We start from the raw sequence: 19,319 nt of genomic DNA on the forward strand, positions 1-19,319 counted from the left end.
ATCAAATTTTTCCATGCGTCAGCCAAAAGACTTCATAAATTTTCATTGGAAGGACTGGCTTTGTCAGCTATTAAGATAGTAAAAGCTTGGTTACTAAAGTCAACTATTAAGATAAAAATGTTTTTTACTATACACTAACGATCATTCAAACAAAAAACAAGCAAAAGAAAATGTTGTGTGTCTAATTATGTTTCCTGGTACCCTTGAACACACAAACAATAATTAAAAGAAACAAAAAAAATATAAAATATAAAAACAACAAGCAAGTGCAAAAATATTTATGTAACATACAAAGAAAAGACCTAATTACCATGAAATTTTAGTCAAAATAGAGTATTATAGTATTTTTGAAGCTCGTAATTTTAGCTGATATGGAGTCATGGAAGACACCGTTTGGTGAAATCGCACATATGCGCGCGGGAGGCACTCGAGCGTTGGGCAAAACCCCTCCACTCTCTGTCCCTCTCTAGTTGCAGTGGTCAGAAAGCGGCCTCTCTTCTCACTTCTAAAGAAGAAAAGACCTAATGAAAATTTAGTCAAAATGTAGAGTTATTCTGTATTTTCCAAGTTCGTTTCTTTCGTCAAGACACCGTACCGTTTGATGAAATGAAATAATATATGAGCGAGTGCTGGGCAAACCCGTCCGCCTCTCTCTCTCTCTAGTTTCAGTGGTCAGAAGGAGACCTTTCTCTCTCTAAATCTGTTTTCTTCTTCGTCTCAAAGACGCCCTCTTTTGGGGGAGCCCTTCCTCTGTGCATCGGAAAGGGTAATTTGCCCTAAAAGGGGGCACTCTGCAACTCCAAGATGAGCCCCATTCAGAACTTCGAGCAGCATGCTCGGCGTCTCATCCAGCCGGAAATCCGTACGTCCTCCCTCTCTCACCCCTCTGAGCTACTCCTCGTTTTTTATCCTGCGCTAGGTTTGGGGTGTTTGGTTTGTGTGTTTTTATTCTTCCCTTCTGCTGGTCGCAGCCATGCAGGAGAGGCTGCAGCTCGCGATGGAGGTGCGCGACAGCCTGGAGATCGCACATACGTCAGAGTACCTCAACTTCCTAAAGTGTTACTTCCGCGCCTTCTCCACGGTGCTGACTCATCTGACGAAGCCGCAGTTCTCCGACAGCGTCGAGCACAAGGTCCGCAACGTCGTCGTCGAGGTTCTCAACCGGCTGCCGCACAGCGAGGTGCTCCGCCCCTTCGTCCAGGACCTCCTCAAGGTCGCCATGCACGTCCTCACCCTCGACAACGAGGAGAACGGCCTCATCTGCATGCGCATCATCTTCGACCTCCTCCGCAACTTCCGTCCAACCCTTGAGGCCGAGGTCCAGCCCTTCCTCGACTTCGTCTGCAAGGTCCATACCGCCCTTTCCCCTCTCTCTCCTTCTCCTCCTCTCGTCATCCATTATCGTTCCGTTTTCGTCTGTTTCGATGCACGGTTACAAGTTAAAACCCTAGAATCGTCTATTAGGGAAATAGTTTTCTGGTGAATTCGATGAAAACGTCGAAGCCCTAGAGTCAGTGTTCACTGCGAGAACCTCATTCGTAACAGTTTTGCAGCGAATTCGATGAAAACGTCGAAGCCCTAGAGTCGGTGTTCACTGCGAGAACCTCATTCGTAACAGTTTTTCAGCGAATTCAATGAAAACATCGAAGCGCTATAGTTGGTGTTCCCAGCGAGATCTTCATATGGAAAGAATGTTTCACATGCATAATCAATGGTGTTATAGCGAATTCGATGAAAACGTTGAAGCCCTAGAGTTGGTGTTGGCAGCGAGAACTTCACAGGGAAAGAATGTCTCACTTGCATAACTTTTGTTGAGTTCACTCTACTGTCAGTAATAGGAAAAAAAGTGGTACTTGTACCTGAATTCTCACTCTCTTTTTGGGTCGCTTGGACCTATTGAGTTATCCAATATAGTGGGATAAACTTGGAAACTGCGTATTCATCTAAAATGCTTCAATTGATGCTGGTCTTTAAATATTATTTCTTCTTGGTTTGCTGGGACCTGTCGACTTATCTAAGAAGGTGGGGTAATTTGGGAAGTTGCACTGTGCTCCAAATTGCTGCATTTTCTGCCCTTTTCAAATTCTAGCTCGTTAGATTTGCTTGGACCTATTGACTTGTTCAGGAGAGTAGGATAAACAGGAAAGTTGTAGTGCGCCAAAATGCTATATTCCAACTTATCCTGTTTTTTCTGGTTCATGCCAAAGAAGTTTCATACCCTTTTATCTCTTTTGGTGTGTTTGGATGCACACAGTGGCAGAGCCAGGAGTTTTTCGTTGGGTGGGCAGACCTCGGGTCTCGGGGACAATGCTATGGTCTTGAAGGAGGATCCATTTATTGGGATCAATGGCGGAGCCAAAAAAAATTCGTTGGAGGCAGTCCTTGAAGAGATAAAACTTAAATAAGCCTTTGAATTATATTGAAATCAATTGGTTATCAATGTAAAAAAAATCAGCAATATTTATCACAATATACTCAAATAATTTGAGATCAGTCTTGCATACATTCAGCTCAAATAAACAGCAAGGAACCAGAACATTAGGCTGCTTTCCGAAAGCAGCTTCTAAAGCTTAAAATGCACAATCCAGAACCCGGTTGAATGCAGATTCGAACTCGGGGAGTGACAGACGCGGGTCCAGATTAGGTGGAAGCTTAGGGTGTATGTGATACCGCTGCCACGGGAAGACATAAATGTGTCAGCACCACTTGCTGATTGCTGTCCTGGGCCACCTAAAACAAACTGCATCTAAATGACAACACACCACGGACGATAATATCCAGAACAAATTGCTGGATTAAAAGTAAACATACACTTATTTTCTGTTTGTCACACACCAGACAAATTAAAACACACATAGCGGTAGGCATTAGCATACAAGAGTTAAAATCAGATTCTTTGTTTCTTTACGAAATATCGCTGGAGGCACAGTATTTTTTTTTTCGGTTTCAAATTCTGGGGTGGGCGACTGCCCACCCATGCCCACCCCTGGCTCCGCCACTGGATGCACACACACATGCAGAAAAATGGGATAGATTGGGAAACTACATCCTGCTCCAAATTACAAAATTTTCAATTTGACACGTTATTCTGAGCATGCTGAGGTTCATATCCTTCTTTGGGTTCAAACTGTTGTTGTGTATTTGGATGCACCGTCTTGTCCAGAAAAGTTCGGTAAGGTGGAAAACTGCATTATGCTTTGAAATGCTGGAGCCCAACTTATCCCAGTCTCTGTCTATGCTAATGTGCTTGCTTCTTCTTACTCACCCACTTATATAGCAAAGTGGAATGAATTGGCAAATTGCGGTGTGATCCAGAAATGCTAAATCGGAATGAATCCCAGCTTTATCCACATGCTAAAGAAGTGTAGAGGTGGCTCTGAATTCTTACACTTTTGGTCTTCTTGGGTGCACCAACTTCTCCTAGAAAAGTTTGATGGGATGGGAGATTGTATTGTGATCTGAAATGCTAAATCCCAATTAATTTCAGTTTCTTGTCTGTGCTAAAGAAGTTTATATCTGTCTCAGGATCGAACTATTTTGGTGTGTTAGAATGAACCCCACACAACCCGAGAAGTGGAATAAGTTGGGATTCTCAAAAATGCTTAATCCCAACTTATCCCTGCTTTCTGCACACACTAGAGAAGTACACACTCATCTTTCATTCTATCTCTGTTGCCGTGTTTGGATGCTGCACTTGCCTGGATAAACAGGGTAGATTGCAATATCGAGCACTTGTCATCAACTGATATCTACATTTATGCTTATAGAGGATAACATAAAAAATACCCTTGGTGAATCATTATGTTCATGCAATCACCCATTATTGTTGAGATCTTTTCATCTGATTGGAGAAAACATGTTTATGTTGAATGCATTTTGCAGATATATCAGAATTTTGAGGGCACAGTTAACTACTTCTTTGAGGAGATGAACGTTGATGATGTACATCCAGAACCATCAACCTCCTTACCTGCATTGGGATATGTTGGGCCCCAGAAGCCGCATGAGGGCCCAAATCCTGTACCGCTCAATCCCAGCACCCGTTCCTTTAAGATAGTAACAGAGAGCCCGCTGGTTGTGATGTTTCTTTTCCAGTTATATGGGCGACAAGTGCAGACAAACATTCCCCTTCTTTTGCCTCTGATGGTGACTGCTATATCTATACAGGGACCCGCGAAAGTCCCTCCTAGCTTGAAGAGCCATTTTGTTGAATTCAAGGGTGCACAAGTCAAGGTGGGTTATGTTTCTTTTTTCTTTTATATCGCACAGTTCATCAGAACTGTAGTTTGATGCTTTTTTCTCATCCAGCATGTTGTAGTAGATGCAATTTAAGGCAGACTATTTGATTGTAAAATGATTGGAATTGGTTTTGTACTCATGCACAGGGTTTTGTTTGAGACCCTGTTGAAAGTTTGAAACTAGTTTCTCTCGATTACTTGCAAGCTTTTGCTGTTTCCATCATATGGGATTTGCATGGTGACACATTTTTATTGTCTTTCATTCTTGCAGACAGTTTCATTTTTAAGTTACCTTTTGAAGGGTTTTGCTGAGTATATCAGGCCACATGAGGAGAGTATATCCAGGAGCATTGTAAATTTGCTTGTTACATGCCCGGATTCTGTATCTATACGGAGGGTATAGTTTTTTTTGCTTCATTTTTCCTCTTTATGTTCATATACAGTTGTTACTTTGATGCTCTTGTTAACAAAAGTCACGAAATGCATGTGCATTTCAGGAGTTGCTAATAGCCACAAGGCATGTTCTCTCGACAGACATTAGGAAAGGGTTTTACAAATTAATTGACACATTGCTGGAAGAGAGGTATCTTTGTCCCATTTTTTACTAAATTGTGACAATCTTACATTAATTTAATTGTCTTCTTGTAGCCATAAACTGTTGATTTGAACATTCTAATGCAATGCTTCTGAATGTGCACTGGGACAATCAATGGCAGCAATAATTTCTTTCCATATGTTAATATTGTTTTACGTAAATCTTATTTAAGGTGATCCTTTTCTAGTTTGTTTGCTAGAGAGTTTTATCTTTCTTGGGGTTGAAAAGATGGGCCTTGGGGTTTGAATGTCTTTGTTTATGGCTTCATGATTCTTCTGTAATCCATATTAGAGGTTCATCACCAACATTGTTTCCTCTTTCATTGATCCTGACAAGGCTTGCCTCCATGACCATGACATGAATCTATTACATCAGACATATTCTTTTGCAAATTGTCCATCTCTTTCTCCTCTGTCTATTTGCAAATTTCATGGCTTGTTTCTACTCTGATAAGAATTGGACCCAATTCTAGGTCAACATCCTTTTGTGTCTACCTTATGTTCAACAATTTTCAATGTTAGTTTGGTTTATGTCAAATACCAAGGTTTATGCGTCCTTGCTGCATGCATGGGTTAGTTAGTTCTGTACTTGGCAGGATGCATATCTAAAATTGGCAAAGATGATTTACAATTCCCAAAATTGTTGCACTTAAAAAACAAAAACACTAAGGCCCTTTGCTGGAGGGAAGCTATATGGGTAAAAGGTCCATCAATTGGAACTTGATTACCTAATTTAAGAGGAAGGTTGGTTAAATGGTGGTGACTATAGTTTCAAAAGGAATCACATTTCTGAGGTCGTTTTCTTAGAAGCAATGCCACCACCTCTAAGAGGTGGTAGTTACCAAATAACCACTTTTGAGTGTAAATACAAAGGGGAAATAGTCTCACTTCCTTAACCTGCCTTCTCAACGTTATTCTCCAAACCCATCACTATAGTAGTTTGACCAGATTTAAACCCAAATCCTCAACTCCAATCCCAGTTACCAGTCACCAAACGGAGCCTTATATTAATGGTTACTGATAGGAAGAGAGATTCTATCACTATGCTGATGGGCTATGTCACAGGGATTCAGCTAGCAGGGTGCCGCACCCGCGTCGACGCGGGTGCGGGCCCTGGGTGCGGTCAACGCATCCAGAGTCATTTTGATCCAATTTTTCAGACTTAAAAAAAACATTTTTTGCCAAGAAATTTTTTTTTGCCCTATATGTTACAGGGATTCTCCAACTAGGTGCCGCACCCGATGTGGTCAACCTGACCCTGGGTGCAGTCAACGCACCCAGGGCCATTTATGTCCAACTTTTGGACTTTATATATATATATATATATATATATATATATATATATATATATATATATATATAATTTTTTATATTTTTGCCGCACCCCCGCACCCGGGTTTTTTGGAAGTGCTGCATCCCCGCACCCGCACCCGCACCCGCACCCGCACCCGCACCCGCACCCGCACCCGCACCCATGTGACAGCTGATGGGAGATTTTTTTTCTGCTTCAAAGGAAGACTAATGACTAGGTACTAAGGGACCATGTCAAAACATTTTAAAAAGTGATCGTGTGTTTTATTGCCGTTTAGCATATACCTTCTCAAATAGGTAATAATAGAAAGTCAAACGATATGTTCAGAAACAAAAATTATGAAAAAGGAGGATCCCCTTCAGATTTTGCCATTCACAGATTATACCTTTGTACATCAACTGAATTTACATTTAGACCCTGCACAAACCTGATTGTTTGGCTGATAGGATTGTAAAAAGGTTTTCTGGATCTGACTAAATGTGTTTAATTGAAGAAACATCTGATGGAATTCTGCACCATTGGCATTCCTGGTGGTCTGAAACATTTCATTGCTTTCATTCTACTTTAAATAATATTCATGCTTTTTGCTCGAACGTCAATTAGTTGCTCTTAGATATGGTATTGGTCTTGTTGCTCTAATTGGTTATGTTTTTAACCACTACCAGTTTATGACTTCAGTCTCCTTTCTTTTTATAAATTATGTAGGGTCCTAGTGGGAACTGGAAAGCTGTGTTTTGAGACATTGAGGCCATTGGCTTACAGCTTCCTTGCAGAACTAATTCATCATGTTCGGTCAGAGCTTTCACTCACACAGGTTTATCTTTGGATGGCTTCTATCATATATGTCTCTAGATGACATGTTTAATTGCTCTTTTTATGTTAAGCATTGTATCCTTCATTTTTTTAAAAATTTTTTTACACTAATTGCTGTTTTTATGTTAAGCATTTTAAAATTTTTACACTACAGTGCAGCAATTTGGATAGTTGCCCAAGTATCTCATAGGCAGGTTTCCTATTTTGCTGCTAAGACATTGTTTGCAGTCCTTTTGAGGGAATTTGTCTCTATTAGTAACTGCAGTCTGCATTTTATCTACTTTGAGTCCAGTGATGCAATATAAATTTCTGTTTTACTCCATCACTTTAGGGCCTGCCTGAGCATTCCACATTTTATACACTGTAGTATCATTTATTAAAAGAAGATGTGGTAGTGTGATTCTAGGTAAGCTTGAACTTCAATTAACCCAATTGATGAAACCCTTTCTTGATGACGAAGTATCCAACTCTTTGGCAGCATATTCTGATGAGTGGATCTCTGCAATGATATTAATGTGGACAAGTTTTTTCAAATTTATTGGTGCTTTCAAACATGTCCTCCCTCAAAAATGTTACTTTCTTAATATCAAGTTAAATATTTTGCATAATTAGCATTTGAAATATCTCTTTTTGTTTTTATTGCATCATTCAGAAACCAGAAACCTTTAAATGCTTCTGGAGTTGATTACTAAAAACAGGCATTGAGAATTCTAACAAAGGATGCTTCTTTTGTAGCTTTCACGGATTATATACTTGTTTTCAAGAAATGTGCATGATTCATCCTTGCCAGTTAGTGTTCAAACTACATGTGCTCGGTTGATGCTAAATCTGGTAAGTGGAAATACCTTCTTTATGGCAGATACCTTTAACATCTTCACTTGCTTTTCTGCTAGATGAACGAATTTATAATGGTGCCTTTGTAGGTGGAGCCTATTTATAACAAGGGTGATGATGAACAACATAGGGAAAACTCCCGTATATTGTTGGTTTGTGTTGGATTCTGATGTTATTTTCTCAATTGTTTGCCTCCTTGCTGCTCTTATTAGAGTTAGCCCCTTGTTGCATATTCTATTCCATTGTACCTTTTGTTGATTGGTTTTTCCTATTTTAATTGATACAGCGATGTTATCTTATTATACTTTTTCCTTTCTTGCAGTTGAGGGTTTTAGATGCTTTTGTTGGGAAATTTGGTACCTTTAAGCGCACTATTCCACAGGTTGGTGTTATTTTAAAGAATATGATTTGTATTCCTCTTCACTATATTAGGTTTTTCTCTACTGTTGCATAGCTTGTTAGGTCCATGGTGAATCTACCGCCGTATATCATTTCTTCTGCTTTTGTATTTGATGAATTTTAACTTGAAAATTATGAAAAAGTTAAAATATGAAAATAAATGAGATAATGATAATGAGTAAGAAAAGTAATATGAGATACGGGAATGAACAAGATAGCCTATTCTAGTCAGACCCATGGATGGACAAAACCTCATTTTGATCATTTGTTCCCTTCCATTTTTTATTATCTAGATCTATGTCACACAGACTCTTCTAACAGGGCACCGCACCTGCGTCGCACCCTCTCGAACCTGCACCCTGGTGGGTGTGACACTTGGACACAACTTCCTTTGTATTAGGTGAAGTCAACCACACTGAGGTCCATTTCTATCTAAAAGTAGATTCAGTTAACTCTAATCAAGTCCATTTTTATCTATATTATATATATAAATACATAAATGCATACACATACACGTAACATTAACTTAAAATTGTTAAAAATTATATATACCCTCCCTGCACCCCCGCACCCAATTTTTTTTAAAGTGCCGCATCGCCGCATCCGCACCTATGTCATGTAGATCCAGATTTAAAAAGGTGAGGATAGATAATTTTTTATCTGAGTAGATGGTAAGTTTAGTCAATAATAGGTTAATATTTTGCAGATTGATAGTTGATTTAGATACAAGAAAATTTGGTGGGATCTTGTCAGGTCTTTAAAAACCAAAGGAGACTTCAAAGGTGACATAGAGAGACATAAGGCAAGATTGTTTGCTAAAGGGTTCACCCAGATGGAGGCATTGACTATAATGGGACATTTTCTCCTGTCTCAACTAAGGAGTCAATGAAGATAATTTTGGCCCTCGTAGTTCATTATAACTTAGAGCTACATCAGATGGATGTGAAAACAACGTTCCTCAACGGGAATTTGAATGAAGAGGTATACATGGAACAACCTCTTGGTTTATCTGAAGATGATCGTTTGATTTGCAAGCTTAACAAATCAATATATGGACTTAAACATGCCTCCTGACAATGGTATATTAAATTTTCCCAAGTCATTGTGATTTTCGGGTTTACAGAAAACATTATTGATCAATGTATATACCTTAACGAAAGTGGGAGTAACCTAAGATTAATGAGATAAGAAAGAAGAACTAAATTGACAGATTTATAGTCTTTACTTCTTGTTGGTTTCCTTCTAAAAAAACTTTTAAAAACTCGATTCATTAAATGTCTCAACTCAAACATTTTAGTGCAGAGTTACCGGAAACGCCTAGGTAAGTGGGAAGCACGTTTCGAAAATGTGAAACATCGCGCTTTCAAAACACGCTAGGAAGCACCATTGTTTTGGAAAGCACGCTTCTCTTTTATGGGAAACACACTTCCCCCATTTTTTCAATTTTTTTGTATTTTTATTTTTATTTTTTTTTATCTTTTTTCGCTTCTCCCTCGCTTTCGGTTCGCTTCCTAGGTCGCTTTCGGTTCGCTTCTGAGACGATTCCTAATTCGCTCCTAAGCTGTCCCATGCTTTCCGCTTCCTAAAATTTTGAAAGTGCCTCGCTTCCCGCTTCCGCTTCCTGTATTGCTTTCCGCTCCTGCTTCCTCGACTGACAACCATGGTTTAGGGTGAGTTTGACTAATTTAGGGCGATTTGAAAAAGAGTTTAGGAAAAAAATGAGTCAATTATCAATTGGTGACTCGTTTGGTACCTATTTCAAAATGAGTCACTGAGTCAACTTGACTCGACAAGTTTGCCAACCTTGGTAGTGGTGGTGGTGGTAATGGATAGTGGTGGTGGTAATGGTGGTGATGATGGTGGTGGTGGTGATGGTGGAGAAGTGGTGGTGATGAGGATGACGAGGGTGGAGTGAAAAAAAGTTGTAAGAAAAAGTCTCACAACTTAGATTTGTTAGTTCTGTGGCAACTAAACTGAGTTTTGCTAATTCGATGTATAGGCGAATCTGAGATCGAGTTTCACTGAAATGGTGAGCTTCGCTAAAATTGTACAGGTGAATCTAAGTTTTGCTAGCAAGGAGTTTTGTTGAAATGGCGAGTTTCGCTAAAAACATTATAGGCGAGTCTCAGTTTCGTTGGCGATGAGTTTTGCTGAAATAGTGAATGGCGAGTTTCACTATTTCATGTTTTAGCAAAAATGTAAAATCATCAGAAATGACCTCATATTCAGTAGAAATCGAGTGGGTGAATATTGTGATTTCTTGCGATTATTATGTGAAATAGCATGAGTTTTAGGGGTAGAATGGTCATTTTTCCAAAATTTGTTTTTACCAAAGGCTTGTTAAAGATGGGCCTTTCACCTACAGGACAAGTTGTACATGTTGAAGCAAGATGCACTTGAAAGGGGGGGGGGGTATTGAGGATTATTTGACAGGGGTATATTTGGGTTGTTTTATCATTGTAGACACTCGGGTGGAACTGTAATGTTTTGCTGATTTGCTCTTTATGCTCTCCAGGGTTATGATTGCTGTAATATTGCTTTCCTTTTCTCTCCTCTTATCTGTTGTACAAATGTTGATATTTTTATGGGCACTCTCCAAGCTAACAGCTAATCAAGCTGTGCTTTGGTTTGGACAAAAAAATATTTTCATGGAGCACTGGCCTGGCTCAGCCAAAGCTGGAACGAAAATGCATGCAAATGTGCTCGTTCATGAGACGTTCATGAGACTTAGATGTAGGACGTGGGTCTCATTTGAGCCTAGTAAAAGTTGGCTGGGCTGTCTTCTCCTGGCTTGATGGGCTATTGTGGTCCAATTCAAGCCTGACCTTATGTATTTGTAACTATACTCATGGGACTTTTTAGAAATAATTGGTTTTTGGTCTTAGTTGCTGCCATGATATTTGCATCCCTATTTCTTTTTTTCAATTTGGTCGACTGAGTTGATTATTGTTTTTTCTGTTGGACTATTTCTTTTTCTTCTATGTTGCACGATTATCTTCTCTCTCTCTCTGGTTCTGAGTGTTAGACTTCATTCATTGCCTTTGATGGTTCTTTGCTTTTTGGACAGCTGCTTAAAGATGGCGAGGAAGGAAAAGACAGTTGTTCCTTGCAGTCAAAATTTGAACTTCCTGTGCAGGTTTGAAGTTGCTCTTTCTTATGTGATTTTTGTACCTCAAGAGTGAAGAGTAGTAATAGTTGGAGTTTTTTTTAATAATGATTTTAGGATCATTTTGCACGTGCACTTTGTTATGTTACACATGATGAGGATGCTTGATATGATGAGGGTTTAGTAAAACTTAGACACATGGTCACATCTCTGCATTATGCATGTGTGCATACTTGGATATATACACACATAATTACATGTACATATACATCCATATGGGCCTATACATTATATAGGCATACATGTATGTAATGTGCTTGCATGCGTGCTTCTGCCCCTTTGTATATTCAAATTTTTTAATCTAAAGCTATGTTACACAAACATTATGTAACACCCAAAAACCCCGCACTTGTAACTTTTTAGGAAAAGTTTAAAGTTTTTTCAATCAATCTTTTTTAGAGTTTAAAATGGCAGTTCAACGGAAATATAGTTGTTGAAATAAGAAGTCAACGGACCTTGGGCACATTATAGGCGAACCTTCCTTTACACAATAGATTTGTATCTCCATATAAGCATTGAAACCACGCGGATTCAAAATGAGGTTTTTGATAATCAAAGTTTATACAAAAGAGGAACTTCAAACGAAACCCTTATACAAAATTACAAAACGTGCTCAAGAGCGAAACAAGAGAGAAAAAGTGAGATCTTGATATCATCACATTATCGCGCCATCGCCTGCTGTACCGACCTAATCATTACCTGTACCCCATAAAACGGGTTAGACTTGTAAAAATCTGGTAGGTGCATTACTATCAAAATTCAGAACAAGACTAACATATGTGTTGTTTCTTTCGTGATACGTAGTTTAGAATAAGCAAAATGAGTATGATAATCTTGTTTTGATAATTTACTGACCTGAGGGTACACACAAGATAAATGTAAAAACAATTGAGATTATCCGGGGGTTTATTATTCTATGTATTTTGATACCCCCGACAACTAGATGAGTCCGCTCCTAAGAGGACGGCCAATGACCAAGAGAGAATTCTCCAGAGGCATACATGGCAAGGGATGCATCTGAACTTCTGCAGAAGCCAATGAGATCTACCACCTAGGATAATTTTTGATAGCCCCGTCACCTAACTTCGATGACCGGAGATGCCAAGTCATTGCTACTTGAGGAGCGTAGCTGTTAACAACTTGTCCATCAAAGTTTTTTTTACCATTCTATCCTCTCTCTTGACGGAGCTAAAGAAACAAATGGGTATGTCAGGTTCTATTTTAAGACCCATTCTACATGCTTTGGTCTTTTAAACCAAATCGAGCATCTTGCCTGTGAAGGCGATCATCACCATTTATGTGATTTTCTTTTTATCATCGTGTATTTTCACACTACGAGGTTACAATAAACCTCTCTTCCAATCATCGTAGTACTAACATGTTGTGCATTGTCTGATAGTACTACTTCGATGAAAGGGATATCGGTTTTTCAGAAAGAAACCTCAACATTATTTCGAATTTTCAAAATTTCGTGCTTCAGGCCAAAGAATATCCTAGTCATTTTGGATACCAAAAAGAACGACCGGACGTACGTGCCACCTAGGGCTACGTAGGCGAAGCCTTTTCGTTACGTAGGTTTGAGGAAAAAAACTTGGTTGCGAATATGCATATGCCAAATACTTGTTTTGCTTTTTGAGATAACGAATAATACGAGCTTTAAATCTTGCATGTGAAATCCTTTTAAAAATAGAGAGTTGGCAAGGATGCGCAAATCTGCGTATTTAAATACAAGCGAGTGTAATATAAAGTAGTCTGGAGTATGCAAAATTGTGTACTTTATAAAGTTATATATATGTATATAAAATACATATATATTAAAGCATAAGCCTGTGCACGTTATAGCGTGACGACAAAGTAAATGACATAAAGCAAGGTCCGACGTGCGAAACCACATATCAAGCTAAATAAATTGCATAAGCAATGCACAATGTACGCTGTACAAAACCGTACATCGACTAAATAAATTGCATAAGCAATGCACGATGTCCGAAACCATACATCGGCTAAATAAATTGCATAAACAGTAGCATGTATACCTTATAGCGCGACGACAAAGTAAATGACATAATTTAAATAGACAAGAATACACAAAACTGTGTCATTGAGTTAAAAACACATATATATATATAAAATATAAGTTAGAAGTATTCTGTTATTTATGCTCATATACAACTTTTCTCTACCTCGAAGAGATGGTCTAACTCGCTGACGATTCCAAGCGTAGGTTCTTAAAGGCTCGTGCTTCGGTAAATGTGTCTCGTTCGTTGTGCCAAAGTGGTATGCTGCAATTGATTGCACTGTGTTAAGTTCTTAGTTTTTGACTAAAGCGACGATGATTGCGCCACAACGGTCGGACTTGAATCCAGTTTGAACATACCGGATCGAGTCGGGCTTGGAGGAACCGAGTCAGACTCGGCGCACAAGAGTCAGCTGGGGTTACAGGGTCGACTCGGGCTGCGCTCGGTGATAGCCGAGCTGGGTTTGCCCCCCCCCCCCCCCCCCCCAAAAAAAAAAAAAAAAGACATGACTGAGCCTAGGCTAGATCCTTCAACTGAGGGAACCGAGCTGGGCTCGATTCAAACCGAGCTCAGGTCGATAGAAAGGTCTAGGCAGGAGGGTCACAACCTCTTTCCTCCTGATGAAAAAAATAAAACGGGCAGAAACCTCCTACCGCGAAATATAAGCAAGCAGGAGGGTCGTACCCTCCTGCCGGTGGAAACGAGAGAGAGAAAGGAGAGGCAGACGAGGGAGGGGCTTGCCTACCAAAAGGGGCGACAGGAGAGCGGCCTCAGCCGCCCCCTGTCGGTCGTCCCTACTATAGTAGTAGTAGCCTATGGCTGCTGGTGGAAACGAAAAGGAAGGGAAGCGTGCGAGAGCCACCATCGCATGTGGCTTTGGGCTGCCAGCAGAAACAAGGAAAGAGAGGAGAGGAGAAGGTGCTCGACACCCTTCCTCCTGGCTGTTAAAACTACCTTGGGTTGGCAGACTTTGTCTTGAAAACTGAGAAGAAGTGGTAGAAGGGAGGAGAAAGAGAGGAGAGAGCATGTTCTTTTCTTGGAATCGGCAGCCACACAAATTTCCTGTAGCTGCACTAAACTTCATTAAGGTGAAATAGGTTTTATAAATCTTTTACAATGACAAGACTACCCTTTGTTAGTAATGTATATTACATTACAATATAACATACACGTGATCTATATGGATCATCTACCGGATCCATATCCGATCTGTATTCTAATACCCTCCCTCAAGTTGTGCATGGGATTGAACCATGTGCAACTTGTTCTTCAGATACCAAAAGCGGTTACTTGTGAGACCTTTTGTGAACATATCAGAGCTTGGTCTTCTGAAGACACATAAACGAGTTCAATCTCTTTGTCTGCTACTTTTTGTCTGATGAAATGTTGGTCAATCTCAATATGTTTGGTCCGACTGTGATGAACAAGATTGAACGCAATTTGTATAGCACTTCTATTATCACACATGAGGGTTGAACTTGAGATACTCTCTCCCATCTCTCTAAGGAGATGCCTAATCTAGGTTACTTCTGCTGTGGTAGCTGCCATAGATCTATATTCTGCTTCCGTGCTATATCTTGCCACAACTTTCTGTTTGCTGCTACTCCATGAGATAAGATTGCTTCCAATGAAAACACAGTATCTTGAAACAGACCTCCTTTCATCTGGGTCCCCTGCCTAGTCTGTATCTGTATAGGCCAATATATCATGTTTCAGTGTTACCCATGAAGATTGAGCATATATGATTCCATCACCCATCGTGCCTTTTAGATAGCAGAGAATACGTTTGACGGCATCCATGTGACCAGTCTTTGGTTTATGCATGAACTGAGATACTTGATTTATAGAATATATAATGTCTAGTCTAGTAAATGTAAGATACTGTAACATGCCCACTAAACTGCGATACTTGCTTGCATCAGGATACAACTCGCCATCACAAATGCTGAGTTTTTGATTGACAACACTGGGTGTAGGCACAGGTTGCAATCTGTCATTCCTGCTTTGGCTAGAAGTTCAAGAGTGTATTTGTGTTGAGTTAATGACATTTTTTCATCCTGTTTGTCCACCTCTACACCAAGAAAATATCTTAGTTCTCCAAGATCTTTCATCTTGAATCACATACTTAGTAAAACTTTAATTTGTTGAATATGCTCTGGAGCATTACCAGTGATCACTATATCATCAACATATATAAGTAAGAAAACCATAGCGGTTCCATCCCTGTATATGAATAAAGAATGATCTAGTTGAGAGCGAATAAAACCGTGGTTCTGAATCTCTAAGAAGGAGCTTTCAAACCATGACCTGGAGGCTTGCTTTAAACCATACAATGCTCTGGTTAATTTACGTACATATTCTTTTGGATCTCCCTCTGCATAACCTTGAGGCTGCTCCATGTAGACCTCTTCTTTTAAATTCCCATGAAGAAATACATTTTTAACATCAAGCTGACTAAGGATCCACCCATGTTCAAGCCAGGCCAAGGATAATACGAATAGTTCCCATTTTCACCACTGGACTGAAGGTCTCATCATAATCTTGACCATATTCTTGGGTGAAACCTTTAGCAACAAGACGTGCCTTGTATCGTTCAATGCTCCCATCCGGTTTATACTTAATCTTATACACCCATTTCAAGCCAGCAACATTTTTATCTGGGGGACGACCAATTATCTCCCATGTTTGACACTCATGAAGTGCCTCTATCTCCTCATTCATCGCCTCAATCCATTTGTTAGATTGAACAGCTTGACAAAACCCAAGTGGTTCCTCATGTTTTTCAATCTTGGATAGAAAGATCTGAAAATCCATAAAGAAGTTATCATAACTTACCCATTTTTCAATAGGATGCCTTATCCTGCTTGATCTTCTTGGTGCCTTTCTGTTACTGGGTAATGCCATGTGTTCTCCAACAGGTGCATCTGTTTGCTCTCTGGGTCTTCTGGTGTAGACATTCCCTTTGTATCTCAGACATTCTGTTTTCGATACCTTATCTGAAGCCGTCTCATCATGTATCATTTCAGGAGCCAAAGAGGCATGTTCAGCACAACATGTGAAATAAGTTCAGTACTGAGCCATGGATCATACCAATTATCAACTATATCGCCATGTTCACGATCATAGTTGGCTTTATTTTCCAGAAAGCTATTTTCATCAAAGACAACATTTCTGGAAATTCTGATCTTCTTATTGATGTGGTCATAACACCTGTACCCCTTGTGTTCATCTGCATAACCTACAAACTGGCATATAGAGGCTTTGTTTTAAAATTTGTTTCTCACAGATTTGTCAATATGTACATAACATGTGCATCCAAAAACTCGTAACTCATCATAATCAGGGTGTATACCAAAGAGAACATAATAGGGAGACTGATTTTCAAGGATAGGCATAGAAAGACGATTTATCACATGAGTGGCAGTGTGAAAGGCTTCTGTCCAAAGACTGATGTGCAAGTTACAACCATGCATTATACTCATTGCACTTTCCATAATATGTTTGTGTTTACGTTCAACAATTCCATTTTGTTGTGGAGTATACAGGAAAGAAACTCTACGATGTATCCCATTATCTTGGAGGAAACCTAAAAAATCTTTGGGGGAATACTCACCACCTCCATCACATTGGAGAATTTGAATATTTTGGGAGAATTGATTTTTAACATAGGCATGAAAGTGTCGGAAAATAAGAAAGACCTCTGATTTGCGTTTCATGAGGAATATCTAGGTAAAACGAGAGAAACTGTCAATAAAAGATACATAATATTTACTTCCAGAAGAGGAAGGATTGGGAGTTGGACCCCAAACATCAGAACATTTTATCTCAAAAGGAATATAAGCTCTTTTATTTATTTGATGAAAAGGAAGTACATGACTCTTGCAAACTTGACAACTAGGACACATTTTATCCTTCAATAAAGGTGAAATAGACTCTGAAAGAAAACCATTGGACACTAACTTTTCAATAAAGACTTGACTACAATGACCAAGAAGAGAATGTCAGAGATCTGGTTTATTACATTTGGATATACTTAGGATGTTTTTAGAGACATGATCAGACTTGGGCTTTAAGACACTGGAGGCTGGATCTTCATCGAAGACATACATGTTTCCACGTCGCTCTCCTTTAGCGAACATCTCCTTCGTTTGAAGATCCTTGACAAAGACAAAAGTAGGAGTAAATTCCACAGATGAATTGGTAGAGTCAACAAGTTTAGATACAGAGACAATATTTTTCTTTATATTTGGTGCATGAACAACATCAGATAAAGAAATAAATGATTCAGACAAAGGAATAAGGACGTTGCCTATGTTTGAAATAGGGTGGTGAGTCCCATCTCCAGTTACAATATTAGATTTACCAAAATAGGGAATCAAAGTAGAGAATTTACCTGCATTGCCGTGACATGAGCCGCTGCCCCAGAGTCAACATACCATATTCCATCATCATTCTGTTTCATGTTCAAGTTGGCCATCGCAGATAAGAGAAGATCCTTAGCATCATCACTGACCCAAAATGTACCTGCAGTTCCTGATGTAGCAACATTTCTATTGTTTTGCGCTCTATTTCGATTTTGTGGGTTGAACCAACAGTTGACTTTGATGTGACCTCGTTTATTACACTGATAGCATGTAGGAACATTCCTTGAAAAACTGACTGTGGAATTTGGTGTAGGTAGTAACCCATGTCCACCCTGGATGGGAGTTCCCCTGCCTCTGCCACGTCCTCCTCGTGCACGATCAACTATCATCTCTGTGGCAAGAACCTCATGCGTAAATGATTGTCTAGCTGAAGTATCAGACATGCTCTTCAGAGTCATCTCGTACTGAAAGAGTTTGGCACGTAATTCCTCAAAACTGAGTAACGTATGGTTGACAAATCTTTTTAACAAGATTTGGCGGACAAATAAGATGCCTAATGAGTGGAGGAAGAGTACGTTGGTGGCTTTATATAAGAATAAGGGCGATATACAAGATTACACGAACTATCGTGGTATAAAACTCATGAGTCATACTATGAAACTTTGGGAGAGGGTGATTGAGTCTAGGTTGAGAAAGGTTGTCATGATATCGGAGAATCAATTTGGTTTTATGCCTGAAAGATCAACTATGAAAGCTATACATCTTAGACAACTTATTGAGAGAAATAGAGAGAGGAACAAAGATTTGCATATGGTTTTTATTGATTTGGAGAAGACATACGATAGAGTACTTAGGGACGTTCTTTGGTGGACAATGATGAAGAAAGGTGTTTATCTCAAGTACATTAGTATAATTAAGGATATATATGAAGGAGTAGTAACCAATGTCCGCACTTGTGGAGGGGTGACAACCAATTTTCCTATAACGGTTGGGTTACATCAAGGATCTGCTTTAAGCCCTTTTCTATTTGCTATAGTGATGGATGAGCTTACGAGATCAATTCAAGAAAATGTGCCGTGGTGTATGTTATTTGCTGATGATATTGTTTTGATTGATGAGTCTAGAGCTGGGGTTAATGCTAAGTTAGAATTATGGAGACAGACATTGGAAGTAACAGGCTTTAAGTTGACTAAGAGTTAGACAAAATATATGGAATGTCGGTTTAGTAAGCAACGAAGTAGTGATGGGAGTGTAGTGAAGCTTGGTGAGTAAGAAATACCGGTGGATGATTGTTTCAAATATTTGAGATCTATCATTCAAAAGTATGGAGAAATTGATGGAGATGTAAATCATAGGATAAAGGTTGGGTGAATGAAATTGAAAAGTGCAACTGGAGTGTTGTGCGATCGTAGAATGCTATTGCAGTTGAAGGGAAAGTTTTATAGGACGACTATTAGGCCCGCTTTACTATATGATACAAAATGTTGAGCTGCCAAGAGACATCATATTCAAAAAATGAGTGTAGCTGAGATGCGTATGCTTAGATGGATGTGTGGAAATACAATAAAAGATAAGATTCAG

General features: G+C 39.3%; 1 protein-coding gene across 2 annotated transcripts in view; it reads left to right on the plus strand.

Annotated features, from left to right (window-relative positions):
• Positions 1 to 602: 602 nt before the first annotated feature.
• Positions 603 to 19,319, plus strand: part of LOC149835682 (uncharacterized) — a 96,256-nt gene continuing 77,539 nt past the window's right edge. For both annotated transcript variants that reach the window (XR_016432345.1, XM_090008681.1), the window contains exons 1-10: positions 603 to 862; positions 972 to 1,348; positions 3,883 to 4,233; positions 4,510 to 4,635; positions 4,736 to 4,821; positions 6,850 to 6,958; positions 7,693 to 7,788; positions 7,881 to 7,943; positions 8,114 to 8,173; positions 11,258 to 11,326. Coding sequence is in view for 1 of the 2 variants with exons in the window: in XM_090008681.1 (XP_089864807.1) it covers positions 805 to 862; positions 972 to 1,348; positions 3,883 to 4,233; positions 4,510 to 4,635; positions 4,736 to 4,821; positions 6,850 to 6,958; positions 7,693 to 7,788; positions 7,881 to 7,943; positions 8,114 to 8,173; positions 11,258 to 11,326 (1,395 nt within the window). In the remaining variant the exon portion in view is untranslated. The remainder of the gene's footprint in view (positions 863 to 971; positions 1,349 to 3,882; positions 4,234 to 4,509; positions 4,636 to 4,735; positions 4,822 to 6,849; positions 6,959 to 7,692; positions 7,789 to 7,880; positions 7,944 to 8,113; positions 8,174 to 11,257; positions 11,327 to 19,319) is intronic.

The sequence above is a fragment of the Nuphar pumila genome, chromosome 6 (genome assembly GCF_984573655.1).
Source record: "Nuphar pumila chromosome 6, dmNupPumi1.hap1.1, whole genome shotgun sequence".
In the NCBI taxonomy this organism is placed as follows: domain Eukaryota; kingdom Viridiplantae; phylum Streptophyta; class Magnoliopsida; order Nymphaeales; family Nymphaeaceae; genus Nuphar; species Nuphar pumila.